Source organism: Malurus melanocephalus, unplaced genomic scaffold (genome assembly GCF_030028575.1).
Source record: "Malurus melanocephalus ecotype Western Australia unplaced genomic scaffold, MMel_1.1 scaffold_125, whole genome shotgun sequence".
Taxonomy (NCBI): domain Eukaryota; kingdom Metazoa; phylum Chordata; class Aves; order Passeriformes; family Maluridae; genus Malurus; species Malurus melanocephalus.
The window spans coordinates 681,132-695,246 of record NW_026623357.1 but is presented as its reverse complement, the minus strand read 5'-3'; the positions used below and the strand labels follow the sequence as shown (position 1 = coordinate 695,246).

The following is a 14,115-nucleotide window of genomic DNA, read 5'->3' as shown; positions in this document are numbered from 1 at the left end:
TTCCAGCCTGGAACCACTGGAGCCCTGTCCTTGGAGTTTATTCCAGCCTGGAGCCCTGCTCTCAGAGTTTATTCCAGCCTGGAATTCAGTCTCAAGGCCCAAATACTCAGAGATTTTCCCAAAGAGTTTGAGTGCCCAGCACCTTCCAGCTGCCACTGAAGCGACTCCAACCAGCAGCGTAACATGGAGTTAATTAAACACTTTATTAATCAGCCAAGCACTTCCACGACCTCTGGGCACCACCCACCTGGATAAGACTCTTGTCTCACACAAAAGAGCCTCTGTAGTGCCSAGTGTCTATCAACTGCAGGGACCTCAGGCAATGTTTGTTGAGCAGAGTTAAAGTTCACATGGCAGAGCTCCTGTAGGGAAATCCATCCACGTTCGGTGGGAATGCAGTATCCCGATAATTTCAGAGCTCTGGGGATCCCACAGAAGGAGGARATTAATCTTTAGGTCAATATATTCGCCTTGAGAATCTGAACCTTGGGGGTGCAGGCACACATGGATATTTTACCTGCAAGAGAAATCAAAATATGGGCAGGAATGTGTCCATGGYTGTTGGATTATGCACAATTCATTCCACAGTTAATAAGGAATACTTAGGGATAACATGGTATACTATATAATATACATATTTGCATGTATTTATATAAATTRTAAATTCAGATAAACTTGTTTTTATATAAATTAGAACTGTATATAATTATATATTTTTATATGCACATGTTACAATAATGGATTCATGCAATGTAAAAAAAAATTTAAAATATTGCAAGACTGCAAAAAAAGTATATGATTTCATGGGGTTCAGTTTGCTTTAGTGTCTAACAGGCAGCAAAGCACTCGGGGGAAGCAGCAGCAGCTTATCCTGGGAAACTTCAGCTTTGAATGCTCAAATTTGGGGTAATTTTCCCCAAAGCCCAGACCTGGGTATGGCTCTAAGTCAGTTATGAAATGAATCCTATAAAATACCGTATGTGAATAAATTAGAAACTTCCTTGTTAACAAACCTTTATGTATAAACACTGTACAACCTTTTTTTGTAGACTGGTCCTGGAGGGGCCAGTTTAAAGAGCAGAATGCAGTAATCTGTAATATTTTCCAACAATGCATCTTTTTGGTGATCCCAAAACCAGCAGTTTTGCAGCCTTAACAGCCTCAGTGATAACTATGATTTCCTGCTCTCTCCACAGCCGTGCGGTAAGGCCTTTTAGCCGGGATCCGATGGGAATTGCCGGTGGAATGCCTGTTTTTTTTATTTTTTTGATGGAAAAAGCGCGGGAAGGCTCCGGCGGGGCCGCTCTCGGGCACTGCGGGCCGGGCCCTGAGGGCGGGGGGAGCGCGGGCGGAGCCGCCGCCTCTGATTGGCCGRGCCGCTCTGGGGGCGTGGCCACAGCGGGACCGATCCACCTCTCGCCGGCGGGGGGKATAGAAGGCCCTCCCCGCTCAATGGTACAGCCCGAACCCGAGCCCTTTGGCCGGGCCGTTACCAGCGCCCGCGCGCGCTGAGGCAGGACCCATGGAGGGCTGTCCGCCGCTCTGCCTGATGCGGCGGAGGCCTGGCGGGGCCGATGGCGCCGTTGCGCCGGCGCCCAGCCGCCAGCGATCTCATTTCTAACCCCCGGCAGACTCCCCGCCGCCTCTCGGCATGGCTTTTCGCCGYCGGACTCCCCCGGCGGCGCGTTCGCTTTTCCGGCGTTCGCTCCGGGCGGCCGCCGGCGGGGCGGGGGGTTGCGGCGCGAGGCGGGGCGCGCGCGGGGCGGGGGGGTCCTCGCCGGCGCGCGGAAAAAAACGCGCCAAGTTCGCTGACGGTGTCCCCGCGGTCTCCATGGCAACGGCGAGCGGGAGCGGGGCCGGGATGTAGCGGTGAGTGAGGGGGAGCGGCCGCACCGCGGCCTCGGGCCCCGCCGGCCGCGGGGAACATGCGGGGGGCGCGGGGGGGCGGCCCGAGCCCGGGGCGGGGGGCGGCGGGTCCGCGCTCGGCCCCCTCGGGGAGTAAATGGCGCCTGGTGTGCGCGTGTGTGTGTGTGTGCGCGCCAGGTGTGAGCGCCCCGGCCGCGCCCCGCAGGAACCATGCCCGGCGTCCTGCCCGGCGACAGCGCCAGGGCCAGCCCCTCCAAGAAGAACCGGCTGTCGCTGAAGCTCTTTCAGAAGAAGGAGGCGAAGCGAGCGCTGGATTTCACCGAGGCGCAGGAAAATGAGCAGAAGGGCGCGGAGTTCAGAGGCGCCGAGATGTGAGTGCCGCGCGGGAGAAGTTTTTTTTTTGTGGCGATGTTGTGGCGGTCTCGTGGTGCTCCATCCTCCGCTCGTTTCGGTTTCGTGTTCTTGCATAAATAAGGTGCTGCAACACGCGCTAAATTAAATTAACGTGCACTTAAATTAAATTAACGTGCACTTACGTTGGATTAACCGTCGAGGCAACTTAATCAAACCGAACAAACTAATTACTATAACCAATTTCTGTAACTATTTTCAGAAAGCAACTTTGCCTCACGGGGGCTGTTTAGTTGGCAGAAACCGGCTCACTTGATGAAATTACTATTTCAAAACTAATTAATCGYTATAACCAATTTCTAGTAACTTTTTTGAGAAAATACTTTGAGAAAATAATTTTGCCGCGCTGGGGGTCTTTAGTTGGCACAAACTTTGGGATCACTTGAAAAAGTTCCTTTGTTTCAAGTTGATATAAGTAGTTAYTGTGTCACTGAACTATTTCTAATATTATTTATATAAAAAGTTATTTTCTGCAGAGTGAGTGAGCTTTAATGAAAATGTGTTGAATCTCAAAAGTTGTTTGTGCTGCAAGGGAAGGAATTGATTGTGGGRTTGGCTGTCATTCACTGGGGCTTTTCAGGCCCTGAGCAAATCTATCGACTCATTTCACTGCTGATGAGGGGATTCAAGTGGGAAAAAGAAAATTGTGGTCAGTTAAAAATAGTTGAAGACTTTCAGATTTGGTTCTGTTGTGTCAGTATGGTCTATTTATCGCTTCTATTGGTGATTAATATTAATGATAATCGGTATATAGTGTGTCAGGTTCACTGGTTTGGTTCTTTTTTAAACTTTTTTTTCTGGTKTTACRCTTTTTCTTTGCATCCAGAAATGATGTGACTCTGGAGCAAGGGGTAGTGATAGAAAATACATTCTAGGCACATTTTCCTGCCTTAGGAATGAACAAAGAACGTACAAAAGTATTCAAATGTTAAATTTTTAGTCCCTTAAATCAATCCCCTGATTATTTTAYGTGTTGAACTTAGAGCAGATTTGCCTCCTGTTTGAAACCTGTGTGGTTTTGGGTGGGTTGCTCAGGAGTTGGAGGTGAAGAGTCTGTGTTTGAGTGCCCAGAGCAAATCCAGACCCTCAGACACACTTGGAGACGATTTTGATCTGCATTTCTCAGTGCTGAGTTCTCAAGGAGTGTTTTTCCAAAGCTGTCTCTTACCCCGTTTCTCTGTTCCACAGTGACCAGGTGGTTCCTGCAGCACAGCCTCCCTCCCTGGTCTGCGAGAAAAAAGACAACATGTTGCCTTTTGTGGGCTTGAACAACCTGGGCAACACCTGCTACCTGAACAGTGTCCTGCAGGTGAGGCCATGCTCCAAAAAAGAGAGATTTTGGTTAAGCACAAGTGGGTGAAATCCATTTATTCTGGGTGCAGTATAAAGGGCATCTAATTACAGCGAGGAGAAAAGATGCTGCTGCAGGAAATGTGWGCACTGTGGTTGTCCTGATTGGGTAATTCTTCAGTTTCCACACTCGGGGCTCCTCCCTGCTGTGAAAAATCCTGGATCTTTGTGTGCTGTGCACAGCCTGGGGAGGTGCAGAGCTGTGGGGATTATAAATGTGCATTTATGTGTGGCATAACTTCTTACTCGAGTTATTCTCGTGTTTTCAACTGTTGCTTTCAGGTATTATATTTTTGTCCTGGTTTTAAAACTGGAGTAAAACATTTATATAACATCATTTCAAAGAAGAGAGAATCTTTGAAGGATGAAGGAGAACAAAAGGCAGAAAAGGTAACAAATCTCCACATGTTCTTTACTTGTAGCTTTGCAAGTGAGGCTGCCCTGAATCCAGTGAAAATTTAACTGATTTTTGTTCTTAAAAAGTTATTTAGCATTGTTTTCTACAGTGTTACTTCAGGTAAAAATGTAGTTTTGTTGCTTTGAACTTTAGCACAAGTTTTAAACTATAACACAAGAATTTTGAGAAAGATACCTGACCATGCTTCTGGCATTAAGATAATTATGATACAGTACCTGGAGTGGATGGAAATTTGAGTTTGGGCAAGGATGGTTTGATATTTTAAAATAATGGCTAATTGGGCTTTTTTTTACTTGAAAAAAACAAAATATTGTCTGAAACCCACCTGCTTCCCACAGGAGACAAAAAATTCAGTCAAGTATAGAAAACCAAGGGAGGAAGGAAAAAAAAGGTTAATTTGTGACAGATGCAACTGCTGCAAGTGTTTTTATTATTTTTCTATTGTTATTGCAGGGAAGTTGTAAAGAAGATCCCCTGGCAAGTTACGAACTCATCTGCAGTTTGCACTCCTTGATCCTGTCAGTGGAGCAGCTTCAAGCCAGTTTTCTCCTAAACCCAGAAAAATACACGGATGAATTGGCCACTCAGCCTCGGAGGCTGCTGAACACCCTCAGGTACAAATCCCCTTAAATGCTGACAGAATTTTGTCCTGACATTTCCAGGCCGTTAAATTGCACAGCTTYAGAGGCTGGTGGAACATAGATGGCCTTAAATTGGGGTGATCTTATAGGAAGTAAGATTTTTGTGCTTATTTTTACAACCACGATGTTGGAAAGTTGAAAATAAATTTGAATTTTGTAAGACTATAGTGCAGAAGGGGGCTTCAAACAATGCTTGGCCTTAGGTACTGAAGGGTTTCTGAATTTTAAAATGGTTTGGGCTGGAAGGGACCTTAAAGTTCATCCCATTCCACCTCCTGCCATGGGCAGGACCTTCCTCTGTCCCAGGCTGCTCCAAGCCCTGTCCAACCTGGCCTTGGACACTTCCAGGGGTGGGGAAAGATCCTCTTGGAGCATAAAGCTGAACCTTAAGTTGTCACAGCTCTGTGACAGAGAGGACTCCTCTCTCAGCTTGCAGAGAATGATCCATGACTTCTAAATCCCTCATTCCAGTCTCAAATGATGTTCCCCYATTAGCAAAGGATAACAAACCCTCATTCTCTGCTCTTTCCCTTTGCACAGAGAGCTGAACCCCATGTACGAGGGGTACCTGCAGCAYGATGCCCAGGAAGTGCTGCAGTGTATCCTGGGGAACATCCAGGAAACCTGCCAGCTCTTGAAGAAAGAAGAGCTGAACAAACTGCCCGTGGAAGAACCTGCAGCTAAACTGGAGGCAAAACCCAACCAAAATTCTGAGAGCAACGGCTCTGCCAGCCCTGCTGAGGAGGAGGATCCCACCTTGGGCAGCCACGGYGGAGACGCGGCCGAGGAGAAGCTGCTCAAGGGAAATGGGAAAAGGAAAAGTGATGCTGAGGGTGGCAACGCCAAGAAAAAATCCAAAGTAACAAAAGAGCAAATTGTGGCGGAAGAAAATCAAAGACAAACCAGRTCTAAGAGGAAAGCCACGGGAGAAAAGTTGGAGAACCAAACKGATGCCATTGCCAAGTGTTCCGGGGAGGGCGAGAGCGTGAAGCCCACACAGAAAAAATCGCGGCTTAGGTTAAACTGGTTAAAATCTTCCTGCAAACAGCCCAGTATTCTGTCCAAATTTTATAGTCTAGGGAAGTTAACTACAAACTTGGGATCCAAAGACCCAGGGAAAGAATATGACTGTGAGCTCGAAGAATCGGCTGTCAAGTGCGAAAATGGTGACAGTAAAGAAGAATATCATGAACCAGCATCTCCYGTGGAAAGCCATCATGGAAATGGAACTGAAAAAGAACCAAAAAAGGAAGGTTGGTGCACAAGTGGATGGGCTTAAAATTAGTAGGATTAAGAAAGTACAATGCGTGGGAAGTCAGCCTTCAGACGGCACAGCCTGCAGAGCTCTAAACACAAAATTAGATTTTTCAGGAATTGAAGATGATTTTTAGGAAAGAGAATTTATTTTTATACATGTTTGTAATTTTTTTCTTTTAGAACTTGACCTGTTTAGCTTAGATCTCGAGGTGTTTCTCTGACATTCTGTAATCATTGTACAATATGTATAAAAAAGGCAGAATATTACCAGGTTTGTATTACCATTGCTTTTTGTCATCCATAGAAAGAGCAAGTGGATCCAAGATGGAAAGGAATATTTCTGTCAGGAGCAAACAGAATCAAACCCCATTGGCTTTTTCCTTCCCAGTTCCGTAGGCTTTCCATATTCCTGACCTTCCGAAGAACTAGGAAGGACTCAGGATATATTAAATATCTAATCTATTTAGATCTAATAGATCTAATTAAATCTAGACCTATTAGAAATGCTAATTGGCTGGCAGGCCTGGATTTTGTTTATGTCAATGACCCCGTTGAGGTAAAGGGCTTCAGTTTGATTCCAGTACTTACGAATTTGGAACTTTCCACCCACCAATTTTTATAAAAAAAAAAAAAATTATAAAAAATTGGAAGGAATGAAGAATTTTTTGAGTTGTGTATTTCTTCTGCAGATTTGACCAAAACTGGCCAATAAATTTAGAAAGAGGAGAGGACTAAGAATAGAAAGGAGGCAAACACATGGTGTGATGCTCTTTGAGGATGCCAATGGTCCATGCTCAGGAGTCAGTCCATTGATTGCAACCCAGATTGTGACACTGACACACTTAAAGTATAAAACAAGAGCCCAATCTTAGAACAGAAATTAAACTTTGAGGGCCAAGAGACARAGGGGTCTTATTTACTTAMAAGTAGAAAATACTGTGAGAACTGYACRTGGTTTGTTTTGGTTTTTAATTCTTATCTGAGGTCCCTAAAAGGCCATGGCTGTAACAGTGATTTTCCAAGGATAACCAGGTTCTAAAGTGGGAATAAAGAGCATTTCACTCAGGGATGTGCCCTGTACTTTCCCCAGGTACTGAGCTGGCAATCTTCGAGCTGGTGGAGAAACTCTTCCAGGGCCAGTTAGTGCTGAGGACAAGGTGCTTGGAGTGCGAATGCTTCACRGAAAGGAGGGAAGATTTTCAGGACATCAGTGTCCCAGTGCAAGAAGATGAACTTTCTAAAGCTGAGGAGAGTTCTGAAAGTAAGTAATTACCTGCACAAGGGTTGTGAGGTGTGTTCCTGCCTCAGCCAGCCGGGGAAGGATAATGCTGTAGTTGTGAAGGAACACGGCTTCTGTTTGTGCTGGCTAAAATTAGAGGCTGTTATCTCCTGTCCTGATTAACTTTAGACTTTGGAAACACAGTGCTGATAATGTTGACAGATTTAGATAATATTCAAATTGTTCCAGATCTTAACACATAGCATGGACTGCCTACAATCCTTCACTTAGGCACCTGYTTTCCTGTTTATGAGCAGGTATTTTCTTTGATTTTTGTCTTCCCTTTCTTCCTCGATAAGAAATTCTGGTTTTTCTTCATTTTATAAGAAATATTTCTATTTTTTCCTTAAAAAAACAAGAATCCAGCTTTTTTTTTTTTTTTTCTTAAGTATTCTAAAAAATAAAGTGTCAGTATTTTAAATTGCTGTTACCTTAATAGCATTTGTATTATGTTTGTACATGTTAATCCTGTGGTCTCTTTCACAATTTTCATTGATTCATATGCAGTTTTTTTTAGCTGTTTTCAAAAGTAAGCGTGGCAAAAATACATTTTGAAATTCGGAATTTTAAGGGAATAATTTTAGTTTCCACAGACTTAATTTGGAGCAGCTTTTCCTGTTTTTACTCCCCATTTTGCTGAAGGATTCAGAGGAAAATGTGTGGGGTGATGTTCATATGTGAAGYGCTGCCGACAGCGGGTGATCCTGTCAGCAATGTGAGGGTGGCAGGGGAGGCAAAATGCAAGAAGTGCAAGGGAACTTTCTGGTTATTTTGGGGCTTTGCCTTAATAAGTGAAATTCTGGACTCATAGAAGCTCTCAGTTTCCAGACATGGCAACAAAATGGTGTGATCCAAAAGAAGCTTTGGAAAAATCCCCATTTTGAGTAATAATACCCATTAAGTGACGCTTTCATCCCTTCCTGAAATGCTCCAAAGATGGAAATACATCACACATTTCACACATACTGAGTGTTCTTTGCAGTGGTCTGAACTTGACATATTTTGTCGTGTTGCTCTTCTGGCGGGATGTATCGGAAATGTAAATATTGGCAGATCTGTGAATGCAGCAATTCTCTTTTTTTAGTTTCTCCAGAGCCAAAAACAGAAATGAAGACTCTGAAATGGGCAATTTCCCAGTTTGCCTCAGTGGAGAGGATTGTGGGAGAGGACAAATATTTCTGTGAGAACTGCCACCACTACACGGAAGCCGAGCGCAGCCTTTTGTTCGATAAAATGCCCGAAGTGATCACAATTCACTTGAAGTGCTTTGCTGCCAGTGGCTTGGAGTGAGTATGCATTACCTGCCTTACAAAACGGTCCTGCAGCAAGGGAAATCTTACCTCAAGAGCTGGAAATGCTTTTTTTGTGATTTTTTCCAAAAGGTTTCCCAGATTGGAATTAATTTAAATCACTGGGATGCAGCCCCTAATTCCAAAAAGGCTTTGTGTTGTTACAGGTAGTGGCAGAAATTACCTTCAGAAAATGTGACTTTCAGGAGATTTTTTAACAAAAATGTTTTAGCTGATCTCTTACACCAGCCTGATATCCTGATGGTTCTTAAAACTTTATTTGCTTTAAATATCACCTGTCCCTGTGAGTTAACAGGACGCTTTAAGTGCTTTGCCAGGACAAATAATGAGAACAAATCTGCATTTCATGGTCTGAGCTTGTCTCTGAATTAGAGTACTAAAAAAATGAATGTGAGTGGGGAAAAAAAATCACGAGATAAACACTTTAAAGAGCCAACACTCATTACCCCAAAATTAACCAATTCCTTAAAAAATACTATGGTTTCTACCTGAATGTGAATACTAAAATTTGTCGGGGGAAAAATCAGGAGAAAAACATTTTAAAGAGCTAATAGAGTAAAAAATTGATCAGTTACTATAAAAATACAATAGSAGCATCATTGAGCAGTCAGTTTGATTTTATAATTGTAGCAATCCTTTGGTTTTGACAGAAGTTGTTAGAGTGTTCTTTATTTTTTTCATACATAAGAATTTAGGGGTTTTCTTTGGGATGGAAGGAAACAAAGATCCATCCCTACAGTAGTGCACAGGAATRTCCAGGTTTCTGACAAAGTAAAAAGGAAATTCCCTCTTTCTCTGCAATGTTTTTCCATGTAAGTCCTGGGTTATAAAATATAAAAACAAGTCTTTTCATTGATYTCTGCAATATTTACTTAAATATTCATCTTGCACAAAACCCTGTCAGTGCTGAGAGTAGTAACAAACTCTTTTATTGGCTATAAATTTTTTTAAGACAATAATCTTCAGACAACTTTTAGCTCCCACAAAAGTTTGGAAATCTGGTCTGCTCTACAGAGTTCTCTGGTGACCAAATTGTGAATAAATGAGAAATGAAGGGTAATGTAAATATTTGCACTTAATAGGGATTTTATTCATCTTTTCCGGATGCWGCTTTGCAAAGTGTTTTGTTTGAAAATAAAGCAGCTAGTGTGACAAACTCCTTGCTGGGGAGGAGTAATTCTTTTTGGCAAKTGTGTGTGGGGAAAAATGCCCAGCCATGTGTGAGCAGGCTGTTAAGCTGTTTAGAAGGAATTTGTAACTGGTAACATGTAATTAAGTATTTCCACGGTAGAAATTTAGCAATTTGTGAGAAAATCAGCTTTTTGTCGTGTGAAATTCAGTACAGTGGGTAAAATGTCACTAATTCATGGTCTCAAAAGATGTGACTGCAGAGGTCAGGTTTGCTGTGTTTGAAGTTCAGCAGTCAGAGGAGGCAGAGTACTTGGCCTGCAGCTTTTCTSTCTTCAGATTCTTATCATTAAGAAGAACAAAAAGCTATTAGGAAAAGATTTCCTCTCTTCTTTCCTCCTCTCCAAATCTTTGTGATGCTGGATGTCATTGAGAAGAAAGGTAGAGCCTKCATTTTCCTGTTTCCTGTGAATTTGATTGTCCCAGTTTGTTTGAGTGGAACTGGATTTCTAAKCCAGAGTATCAGCCACTAAAAGACTCTCCTCTGAATATCTCCATTTCTGGCTGCTAACAATAGGGATTTTCAGAAGATTTAAGTTTTGTTATTTCTGATTCTGTGCTCTTCTGTGTCCCTTTTGGTGGAGTCAAATGAGTAAGGCAAGAGAGGTCGGAAATAAGAGAGGTCTGAAGAGAGATTTCACTTAATTGAAGCCACTGAGGATCTGTGTGTGTCACTGTATTTATTTCTGTGTCTCAGGGTTTATGGCTCTGAACAGGAGTGAAGCAGAATCAAAATTAAATCCAGGAAAACAATAATCTGTTAGTGCAGCTGTGCCATAGCTGCATTTCCTTGGATTATTCTTTCCTAGAATGAGAGCAGCAAGCTCTCTTTGCAAGCTCAGTTTTACAGGGCTTGTCGTATTCCCCAGTATTTTTCCCTCCACCACCCTCACAGTTGAGTAAGACTGAGTCATCCCTGGAATTTATTAGGCCATCACAGCCTATTGTTAAACAAAGGGGTTAATGGATTTGGGCTGATGCAATGTGTAAGTCATCAAGATTGGAATCACTCAAGGAGGCTGATGCACCATCATGAAATCCCAACACTGACTTTCTTTTCAAACTCTAGAAAGATCCTTGTAAATGATCCTTGTAAACTTTTCTCCTGGTAAATTTGTGTGCTGTGAACAAAACACCGGATATTTATGGAATCCTAGAGGCTTTTCCGAAGTAAATCAGTTAGAGAATTGTTTGGAAAAATGGAATACCATAGCACATTTAGTGAAGAATCCCTGGTGAACACCCACTGCTACAGTGCACTGAGCTGAGGAAAATTAGTCACMTTCTCTGAGTGATATTAAAGCTACTTGAAAGTAAAATAAGTTACCCTTTATTGAGTAAAGTACTCTTTCAGGAGGGGGAAAAAGTCCCCCCAACCCTGCTTAGTTCAGTCTCAGCTGTTGAAGAGGTTTTTGGTTTGTTTTTAAACCAATGGTGACAGAGAGAAGGGGGTGTTTGTGCAGAGATAGAAGCATGAATGATAATCAGCTGAACTTTTATCATCACTCTTTAAAAATTACCTTTAGCTCATACTTTAGAAAAAGGGAATCTCTTAAATAGTTCAAATTGACAGTTTCTGGGCTGTAAGATTAATTCTACAGTCATAAAACTGTTTTTCCTGCCCAGGGCTGCCTTGATTGCTGCTGCTGCTCCAGGGGGACAGTTCCCATCACTTTTTGAGGATGTGGCTCCACCTCTGGAGCACCTCGGGTGGTGTTTTTGGGGAGCTGCTGTGGCACAGGGTGTAACTGTGTGTCCTTGGCAGGTTTGACTGCTAYGGGGGCCTGTCCAAGATCAACACCCCGCTGCTGACCCCGCTGCGGCTGTCCCTGGAGGAGTGGAGCACCCGGCCCACCAACGACACCTACGGCCTCTTCGCCGTGGTCATGCACAGCGGCATCACCATCAGCAGTGGCCACTACACGGCCTCGGTGAAGATCACAGACCTGCACAGCCTGGAGYTGGACAGGGGCATCTTCCTCCCCGAGCCCGGCTACGCCGCGCTAAAGCCGGAGCCGCTGACCGAGGAGGAGGCGCGGGCCGTGGCCGAGGACTACGATGATGGAGAGGTCTCGTTCCGGCTCAGCGGCTCCGCGCCGCCGGGGAAGGTCCTCAGCAAGAAGAACATGGAGGCCGTGGGACTGCTCGGGGGGCAGAAGAGCAAGTCTGACTGTGACCTGTAYGCCAGCAAACAGCCCAACCCCGAGAAGCTGCTGAGCGTGGCTCCCGAGCCGCGGAGCGCGGAGCCCGGCGGCAGCGCGGAGCCGCGGGTGGAGCAGGGTGAGACCCCGGGGCTGGCGGCCAACGGACTGGAAAACAAAGCTCTCTACGTGCTCCAGAGCCTCAAGGAGTACGAGGGCAAGTGGCTGCTCTTCGATGATTCCGAAGTGAAGGTCACAGAGGAAAAGGACTTTCTGAATTCTCTTTCWCCGACATCGTCATCGACATCGACTCCTTACCTACTGTTTTATAAGAAAATTGTAGAGTGATACTGTACTTGGACTGTAAATATTCGGGATTTGCATACACCTCTTGGTCTGATTTGCATCCAAACTACCTGGAAGAAAYGGCTGTTTGTTTTTTGAAGCTACTGATTCTTCATGTTTCTGGCATTTTTTCCTTCCGTGTAAAGTGGCTCAACTTGAATTAAAAAAACCTGACATAGGACTTGACTCACACCATAACTTTTCTGCTGGAGAATAGTGCTATGACCTTTTAGAAATACCAGTTTGTATAGATCCTAAACGATGCCTACAGCACCCAGTAGTGGTTTTATTGCAGCTCTAGGTTTCAGACATGCCTATTGTATTATTAGCTTTTATTTTTTGTTTGTTTTTTCTTTTTTTTTTTTTTTTTTTAAAAGTTTTTTTTTTTTTTACCCTGGAGTAAATGTATATTAACTAGCAAATTCCATCAGAAGTTGTGTATTTTTGTAACTTGGGAAGTAACACTTCATATTTAGTCTTTGGGTAATGGATGTGGTTTATTCTCCTGCTCCAGTTCTTTCCTGTTCCTTGCAGCACAAGGAAAAGGGTCTTGGAACCTTGTCCACTGCATTGGAGGGAGCTAAAATTCATGGAAGTTTTTGACTGGTCAAATTTGCWTCTTGGTGCATAGGTGTTAATGGGCAAAGTGTAAATAAGTGTGATTAATACTCCAAAACAGGGGCAGAGTGTAGTRTAATTAAAATAATTTTGTACTTTTGAAGAGTGAAGCCCTCTAATCTGCATATCTGTTTGGGGGAGGTTGGGAGTTTAAGGGTGACCTTTTGCCAGTTCATTTGTACCTGGAGCTCACAGAAATGTGGAGAAAAAGGAGAGTGTTTGGCTTTGATGCTTTGTTAAGAATGTATATATGAAATAAAAAAGTTCCCATACGCATCTGAGACAAGCACATCAGCCTGTTGTGTTTGGAGAGGGGAAAGCAGAAAGGAGAAGGGGGTGGGGAACAGTTACAAAAAGGTTGGGAAATGATCTTGAAACAGAGGATTTTAAGTGCTTTCAAAATAATATTCTGGGGYTTTTAGCTGATTCTTACAGCATCCCCCAGTTTGAAGGCACTTTGACTACAGTCATGAGGTTCAGGGGAAACATTGCAAAACCAAAAACATTTGTGCTAAATACTAAGAGATGAAAATCCCAAATTGTCTGTCAGACARTTGAAGGTGACTCCTGTAAACTGGTAATTAAAAGTGTAACCAATATGATACAAAACTGGAATTGTTCATATCTGTCACAGGATGGATGCAGTGACAAGAAGGGCTGCAAGCTGTGAGTATGCCCTGGGTACATTTAACTTTTTTCCACTACAAATTAATTTATTTACAGGAAAAGCCCTGAAAACCTTTGCCTAGTTAATTCTGCAATACTTAGTTTTTACTATCTTTTATTRTAATGTTGTATAAACACTGAGGTAAATCAGGAAAAATATCTTTTAGTGTATTTTTCATGTTAGGTTTGACCTTTGTTGTACAGGCCTTAATTTTGAAGCATAAAAAATCTGGAATGACAAAATACACTTTCCCTTTTCCAAAGCATTGCACCATAATAATAAATAATTGCAGAGTCTAAACCAAGAAATAGCTACATTACAAAAATATCAGTAATCTTACCTTGCAGGGGCAGCCCAATCCCATTACAGAATGCAATTTTTTTTAGGATTTGCTGAATTTCAGCCTGCAAATGAAAGTTTATTTTTCCACACCTGGYGCAAGACTTTATCTTTTTCATTCAACTGCAAGATCAGGAATGTTCCAAGGAARCAAAACACYGTTATATTCACCAAAATAGGATGGAAGGRTGACCCAGCTGCCTTCCATCATCCCAGTGCAGCTTGGGAGGAGATTCTTTGGGCAGCTGAACTGAAAACAGACTCAGCTGGAAGATGCTGAATGAA

At 43.2% G+C, this 14,115-nt stretch overlaps 1 protein-coding gene across 3 annotated transcripts; it reads left to right on the top strand.

Moving 5' to 3' along the window:
- Positions 1-1,749: 1,749 nt before the first annotated feature.
- Positions 1,750-12,576, top strand: USP1 (ubiquitin specific peptidase 1). Of its 3 annotated transcripts, none has more exons than XM_057370390.1 (9): positions 1,750-1,869; positions 2,072-2,237; positions 3,466-3,586; positions 3,910-4,017; positions 4,499-4,659; positions 5,227-5,939; positions 7,034-7,204; positions 8,307-8,508; positions 11,486-12,576. In XM_057370390.1, exons 2-9 carry the CDS (start codon positions 2,077-2,079, stop codon positions 12,207-12,209), a joined length of 2,361 nt encoding a protein of 786 aa, XP_057226373.1. In that variant the 5' UTR covers positions 1,750-1,869; positions 2,072-2,076; the 3' UTR covers positions 12,210-12,576. The 3 variants fall into 3 exon arrangements, with proteins under 3 accessions (XP_057226373.1, XP_057226372.1, XP_057226374.1); XM_057370389.1 differs by having other exon boundaries at positions 2,044-2,237; XM_057370391.1 differs by lacking the exon at positions 2,072-2,237.
- The last annotated feature ends 1,539 nt before the right edge of the window (positions 12,577-14,115 follow it).